A 7,568-nucleotide genomic window follows, 5' to 3' on the forward strand; every position below is an offset into this window, starting at 1 on the left:
AAACATACAAAAAAATTATATTTATTTATATTACATACTATAAATATATATATTTATTTACTATTTAATTTTATTACTTAATATACTTGTGTGTGTGTATATATATATATTTTTCTTTTAAGTGATTCAAAGTGTTTTCCTAGTTTGTGCTAAATTAAAAAAACAAGATACACAACTGTTTATTTTGTCTTTAAAATAAACTTTATGCAGATTATTTGTTAATGATCCATGACGTGTTAATTACTTGCATCTAAACAGCCTCGTTTTACCTTAAACAAAAAAAAAAACAACAAAAAAAAAACACATAAAACACCAGACGCTTGTTTCTAGCGTTTTCTTTAAAACCATTCTAAAAGTTAGACCTTTTTTGACCGTTCACTGATATCATGTGGACACTTCACCAAACTGTTGCCACAAAGCTGGAAGCACATATGCGTATGGAAGGTCTTCATATGCTGTATCTTTACAGTTTCCCCTTCACCGAAACTAAAAGGCACAGCTATAAACACAGTTCCAGCACAAAGTTCCAGCTCCACAAAGAAAGTTAGTGAGGATTTGAACGTTTATAAAATTATCAACAAAATCTGTTTTGATAAACCTTTAATAACCATCATTAAAAGAGATACAAAATGCTGAGCTTTTGCATTATTCAACAAATACACCAGACATCCAAAAATAAACCTTTGTCTCTCCAATGTGATATTACTGAAAAGGTAAAAATGTATACAGCTACTCTACGAAGTATCGTGATGTAAAATCTAGTTGGGTAAAACCATGACGTTAAACAATTTCTGAAAACGAAATGAGGATGCAAAAGTCTGGTTCTGAGGTTATGGGATTATAAAAGGGACTGACATGCAAACTGGGCATAGAGTAAAATTTCAAGATAATCAAATCAACTGTTCCTGAAGCAAAAAACAAAAAACAAAAAACAAAAAAAAAAAAACAAAAAAAAAAAAAAAAAAAGAAGAGGAAAAAAAAATACAAAATTGGTCCAAAACAAGCCCAAGATATAGGTACAAAAGACTGAAACAGTAAAAAGTGTTAAATACAAGCTAAAAACATAAAAACATGCATCTATACAATGTGGAATCTTGGCCCTGGCGTGGCGATGATGTCGCTGTAAGGCTCGGATTGGGACAGGTCCACCGCTTGCTGTTTCTTCAGGACGAGGAAGCTGTAGAACTTGGCGGCGGCTTGTTTCTTGTTGTTGTTTCTGCAAAGCTCCAGCAGGCTGATGGACTGTGCTCCGGTCTTGGCCACAACACGCTGAGAAACAAGTGGATCTGATCAGACTTCTTAAAAAATAAAAATTCTCAAACTAATCAGCTGCAGAGCTTTAAAATACTGACAAGTCTTTCAATAAAATACAAGATAACTGCATATTTGTTCTTTTAAATCTACCAGCTGATAATTTCAGTATAGAGAGACAACATGCAGATCAGCGCTAAATAAATAATTGGCTAATAAAAAACAAAAATTGACAGTTTAAAAGAATTAAACAATATTTTTCATAAAATAACTAGTCATACAATCAATGATTTAAAATAATCACATTATCCATTTTATGATGCAAGTCATGATCAGAATTGAATAAACTGGTCTTCAAATTCCGCATTGCTCTCTGCAAATCCATACCTGAAGTCCATGCAGCATCTGCTGGGTTCTCTTGTTCCACCGTCTCTCTTCTTGGTCCTGGTCTCCACCTTGTCCGTCACCCTCCTTTATGAATCAAACCATTACAGTTGCCGTTATTAACACTATTATTTCTATTAACATTTCGGAATGGGGCAATAACCTGAATTTAAAACAAAATCCTAAATAAATTCTGCCCTATGCAGAAGTCCATGCTCACCTCCTCCTCCTCGCTGTCCTCCTTGTCCTTGCTCTTCTCTCCCAGCAGGTCAAACTCAGGCACAATTCGCGACAGGTTGCCGCTGTCCTCTGGGGGAAGGTCGACCTGTGGCATGTCCAACTGCTGGGACAACAACGACGGCTCCATGGGCGGAGGCACAGAATGATCCAAAATGCTCATCGTCTAAAACAGAAACATACTTTCATTTCTTGTCCATGGAGTAAAACCGAGTAATGAATAAATTAAAGAAAGATAAGCCAGACACTCACAGGCAGAGCGGCTTCGGGCTCCTGAGACTTGCGTTTTACTCCACGCTGTCGTGAAGGAGGAGGCATCAGGGTCTCATCCAGTGCAGTTCTGCTGCCCTCCATAGATGAGGTCTGTAGCATGCTGGGCTCCTCCACGATGGTTTGATCTACACAAAAGACAGAAAAACACTAGAATGATGTACTATGAACCACACACACACACACACACAGAGAACTTAACAGAATAAATACAAGTAAAGACGACCCAAAAATGGTCCTGAAACGAAGGTGCTGCCGTTTTCAATGTTCCTTACTGACTTGCGTTAACTAAGAAAACATTTACGTGAACTCAACTGCATGTTCAACTAAAGCTGAAGTGTTACATGCAACACGACCTCGTGTACAAGTGCAGAAATTAAAATAGAGGGTGGAGTGGGGGGTGTATTTGGTCCTCATTGTTATCTTTAAGAATTTTTCATTCTTGATGTTTTTCCAGACTGCATCCATAATATTAAAAAGGATTTGTTTGCAAAGACAAAAGCTGAAAACATACAGATGGGTGAAAATCTACATATAGCGAGGAGCCCAATAAATCCTTTTGTTGTAATGTGTCAGAATTTAGGATCAATATGAAGGGATACTGCTATGGTTAGAAAGCTAATCCAAGCCTGGAGGCAAAGACAACTCTGCTTTGAAAGCCTGATACTTGTTGTACATGTAGTAGCTTTCTGTTTGTGCAAAACGATTGATTATACCTGCTTCTACCTGCCTTTAACGTCGAATGATGGAGTACAAACTGAACACAGCACTCGATGCTCTTAGCGTTCACAGGTACAGAGTCTGTGGCCGAACAGCACGAACAAATACGGATACAATCCAGTATCTGAAAATATTTCTCTCCTTACCAATGATGTCGGCCCTGTGGCCCAACTGTTCCTCACGGGGAACCTCGGGGTTCTCCAGCTCCTTCAGGAACTCCTCCAGGCTGTCAGCCTCACCACCCTTCCTCCTCTTCCTCAGCTCGTCTGGCACCAGTGGAGTCAGACAGCGTGTGAACATCTTCAACAAACACAGAGCAAGTGAGAAACCTGCACAGTCGTTTTACTTCAAATGCAGCACTCAAATTTGAAAAGGTCTTAATTTATACCCCTTGGGCTTCCAATAAATAATTTTTTTTTAAAAAGGAGTGCAAAATCCAACTAACATTTCATCTTAAACATATTATCATCAAGCTTGTTAGACATATGATATTAATTTGCAATGAACAGAACTCACTATCTAAGGCTATTTTGCAGCTTTCCACCATTAGAACTGCCTAATAAAACCATCTTGTACAAAGACCTAAATGCAGTGATAATCTGATGAGCGGGAAGTACTGTAACTAGACAACCAGTATTCCGTACAGGTCTGCAGATTAAACGGTTTTCCTGTTAAAAGAAAAAAATCCATGAAAGAAAAGAGCAGACTGGAACCCAAAGAATGTCATCAGTTAGCCGTAGATTTCAAATAAAATGTCAAGCTTTCATTCCATTGTACACAGTACCCTCAAGCAGGGGAAAGGTATAAAAAAAGCAATGAGTGAAATGTGAGTGAAATTGTTGTGGACACTGAATAGTTATACTAAATAGAACTTCTCTTCTAGTATGAATTCAATATAATTTAATAACGCAGACAGGTGTGAAGTTAATAATGGCGTTACTCCATAATTCCGGACTAAATTAGATCCACCTTGCTATTTGATGCTAGATGTACAAGTTTCCTCCATAAGATAAAAGCCAGTACCTTGAGCAGTCTGCTGTTCCAGAGAGGCTGGGCAGGGAGAGAGAAGAGCTTCTCTACACCACCAGTCTCCTTCCACATCATCAGCTTCTTGGTGGGTGGGGCCAGGTCCAGTGTAGTCACGATGTCAGAGTAATCGCTCAGCTGGGCGCGAATAGTCTTGCTGTCGAGCTCTTTCAGGCTGTCCACGATGAGCTTCCTCTTTCTCTTCGCCTTTGTTTCTTTCACTAAAGACAAGCACCGCTCATTAATTATAAACCACCCGGAAATTTACAAATATTATATAGCGATGAACATCTTTATCGCGACACTTAAAAAAGGTTTCTATTTGTGCTTAATGAACTACAAAAATTGCAAACACAATGCAAATACAATTATTGTTTTGTTCATTTCTTTACCGGTGATGTCAATAGGCTCGAGAGCAAATGCTTCCTCCTCATTGGGCACCAGCGTGGTCTGCTCCGTCTGGTCTGTAGTGCTGGGCAGAGCCTCAACCGGACCTGAATCGGGGCTGTCCGGAGCTCCGGCAGCTAAGGAAAACATTGCACACAGGATCAGAGAGATGTGTGACTGGATAGGACACAAAGTATCCTCATCCTGCATGCGGAGTAGAGTCGCTGTATTTAATTAGCTTACGTGAAAGATGGTCATAATCATCGTCATCGTCGTCTGGGGGCATCATGACGCTATCTGTGATGGCCGGAGGATCGTCGAAAATTCCTCCACCACCATCGCCACTCAAGAGCTTATCCACTTAAAATGTTTGAAAATAAAGTACTTAGTTGTAATAAACATACCAGAGTGTTTAAAATCAGCAATGTTACCTACTGCATACTTACCAAGTATGCCACCGTCGCTGTTCTCCAGGTTTTTATCTCCAAAGTCGTCGTAGTCAAGGTTGGTTGACTTTTCAGGAAGGTGGGCGGGACCAGGATCTGCCTCCATCAGGAGGTTAGAGGCAGAGGAACCATGCATAAAGGCAGTGTCCTCAAAGGCAGCCTCTTCTCTAAGAATCTCACGATCCTCAATGCCAAAATCGCCTGGTGTCAAGAATATAAATATTACACATCTCCAAAGCACGACAATGCCATTTCCAAAGCACGACAATGAAAACGTCTAAGCGAAAATACATTTTTTATTTAGAGTAAAAAGTACTTTTTGCTTGAATTCATTCTTACCAAAGTGGTCATCATTCATGAGGCTCATATTCCCCACCTCCTCCCTCATGGTGATCTCCTCCACTCGGCTCTGGTTCAGCGTGAACTGCTGTGCAACATCTATATCACTAAAGACGCAGATGATGAGTTAACTCACGTCCACAAAATTCCCCTTAATAAATCGATCACAAATAAACTGTAAAATGAGCAAAGGCAAAACCTGAAACTGCTACCTGAAGCAAATTCCTGTTTTACAGACTTCATACCTTATTAATTTTACATCCAACCTGGTCAGAGCGTAATACGCTTAAGCAACCTACAGTTAAAACCCAAACTCACTCGAGATCCGGAAGCGGCTGATCAAAGTCATGAAATTCCTCGGGCAGGGTGATGGCATTGTAAGCTGCCTCGCGATTATCTTCAGGCAGATCCACGACGCCTGAATTGCAGAATTAAAATTCTTTTTAGCATTACAGAATTGCTTTTTAGCATTACAACTACAACAAGCACACACTGTTTCAGATGTTACAAAATTTGAATGCTGCAAGAACAAGCATATCATTACCTGGTCGGAAAGCCATTTTGATCTTTATAAACGCTTCATTACAGTCAGCGAGCAGATACTTGGCCTTCCTGTGGTAGATCCTCACCACACCCAGGAGCAGGTGACCAGATGTACGCAGAGCCATTTTCACCTGCAAAGTAAATGACTGATTAAGAAAGAAAGCCTGTAATCTTCATGCAATACCAACAATGCCGTTGCTCCTTCTTAATATACATCGTATCATATACGAGGGAAAAAAAACCAAAATATATCCATTTGTGTTTTTTAAACGTTAGAATACATAATGAAATGGACCGTCATTTAATGTACAGCAATAACTGAGTCGAGTCACGTTTATAATGACATTTAATACATACCAAACCTTTCGTTTTTGGAAATAATGATCTGAGACTATCAAGTCAAGTCAAGAAGCTTTTATTGCCATTTCAACCATATAAATGAGACGACGTTTCTCCAGGACAAAGACGGAGCAAAGGATGTAGTAAGTTAGTCCTAGCCACATAAAGTGCATCTGATGTTGTAAGAGTATCTAAATGTTAGTTAGGTCAATTAATCAAGCAGAGATGCTCTCACTTTTCTTTAGCAGAAAAACCCATTTGAGACTATTATTAGAGGGAACACAAGAGAAGCTCATTGCTTAGATTTTTGAGTCATAACGGCACAGTACAACTCACCGAACCTGTTGCGATTTGCAAGAACAGAAAAGTCCAAATGTATGCATGTAAATCAATCACCTTGGGTGAAATGATGCTCTCCACACTGCTCTCCAGGTTGCACTCAAAGACGTGGGCTTTGGTCAACTTCTTGTCCCAATGGGCCGCCAGCCAGATCTTGGCCAGCGGCCCTCTTTTGCTCAGGACGAAGTGAGCGTAAAACATTGCCCCTGGGTTTGCTCAAAATGTGTAAGGGTCAAGCTTCACCTAGGTGCAAAAGAACATACAATTATAACATACAACTCAACCATGATCTGACTTAAAAACAACGGTATTTTCTGTATAGATATTACTCAAAAATATCTACATAACGTTAAAAATAAACGAGTTAGCAGGGATCAGAAATAGGGATCTTTTGTAATCATGTATAAAAGCAGGGATCTTTTGTAATCATGTATAAAAATTCAAGTACATATGCAGCTTAAAAACAATAAATCAATCACCGGGTCAGTGACAAAGTGCATGCAGAAACAGAGAAAACGCTAAGCTAATAAAAAATACGAGTTGGTATAATATACAGGACTGGGATCTTTTTAACGTTAGCTCACGTAGCTAGTTAGTTAGCAAACACCAGTTGCAAAGTCCTACAAGCGTATTAAATTAGCAAACAAATTAAACACAAAGCAAAAAAAAATAAACCTTTAAAGACAGGGGGTCATTTACAAAATTAAAAATAAGCTAGCGTTTAAAAAAACTAGTAACATTTGTCTAACCAGTAAGAAATCAACAAAAACTAGGTTAACTAGTCGACAGGTAAGCATTTTAGCATATTAGCTAGCTAGCTAAATAACATTTCGTTATCACCTTATATTTACAACAACCGCGTATAAATTAATGCATATAAATGTGACGTAGATACGATGTGTGCTGTTATGGAGTAATAAAACATCGAGTTAGATTAGAGTTAAAAAATAAATAAAATAAATAAATAACAATCGTAACTCGTATGCTAGCGGCTAAAACATGCTAATAGCGAAGATTAGCCTAGTTAGCTATGTAGCCGTTAAGCTAGCAAGTGGTCGCAAACGGGCTAAAACGACAACATTGTTGTTTATTTTAATTATTTGCGAATTTGCGCACACAATCTCACCATCCAATGATATTTTTCCCGTTTTAGTCCGGAGTGGGAGAAGCTCTCCCTTCCCAGCCCAAAGAGAAGTTTTAACAACTTGTTTCCCTCCTTCTTCGTCTCTCTCATTGAATCGAGCCAAAATGGCGCCCGCTTTTCTTCCTCCCGCTTTAGCGACGCTT

The 7,568-nt window shown here is 39.0% G+C and overlaps 1 protein-coding gene across 1 annotated transcript; it reads right to left on the reverse strand.

The window, feature by feature from the left end:
* Positions 1 to 583: 583 nt before the first annotated feature.
* On the reverse strand, positions 584 to 7,568 carry rad21a (RAD21 cohesin complex component a). The gene is made up of 14 exons (XM_027157851.2): positions 7,408 to 7,568; positions 6,339 to 6,524; positions 5,605 to 5,734; positions 5,379 to 5,478; positions 5,061 to 5,167; positions 4,722 to 4,922; positions 4,519 to 4,635; positions 4,281 to 4,412; positions 3,886 to 4,109; positions 3,009 to 3,162; positions 2,125 to 2,270; positions 1,856 to 2,038; positions 1,639 to 1,722; positions 584 to 1,269 (listed from the first exon to the last, which is right to left on the reverse strand). The coding sequence occupies exons 2-14, from the start codon at positions 6,480 to 6,482 to the stop codon at positions 1,078 to 1,080; spliced, it is 1,914 nt and encodes a 637-aa protein (XP_027013652.1). The 5' UTR covers positions 6,483 to 6,524; positions 7,408 to 7,568; the 3' UTR covers positions 584 to 1,077.

The sequence above is a fragment of the Tachysurus fulvidraco genome, chromosome 25 (assembly GCF_022655615.1).
Source record: "Tachysurus fulvidraco isolate hzauxx_2018 chromosome 25, HZAU_PFXX_2.0, whole genome shotgun sequence".
In the NCBI taxonomy this organism is placed as follows: domain Eukaryota; kingdom Metazoa; phylum Chordata; class Actinopteri; order Siluriformes; family Bagridae; genus Tachysurus; species Tachysurus fulvidraco.

What these genes read in the sequence shown, in the direction of transcription:
- rad21a (XM_027157851.2), bottom strand. Translation starts at nt 6,482, where the DNA reads ATGTTTTACGCTCACTTCGTCCTGAGCAAAAGAGGGCCGCTGGCCAAG. An exon ending in GGAACAGCAGACTGCTCAAG is followed by an intron (nt 3,163 to 3,885) that starts GTACTGGCTTTT and finishes TGTTTGTTGAAG; the next exon opens with ATGTTCACACGCTGTCTGAC. An exon ending in CCACAGGGCCGACATCATTG is followed by an intron (nt 2,271 to 3,008) that starts GTAAGGAGAGAA and finishes TCTTTTGTGTAG; the next exon opens with ATCAAACCATCGTGGAGGAG.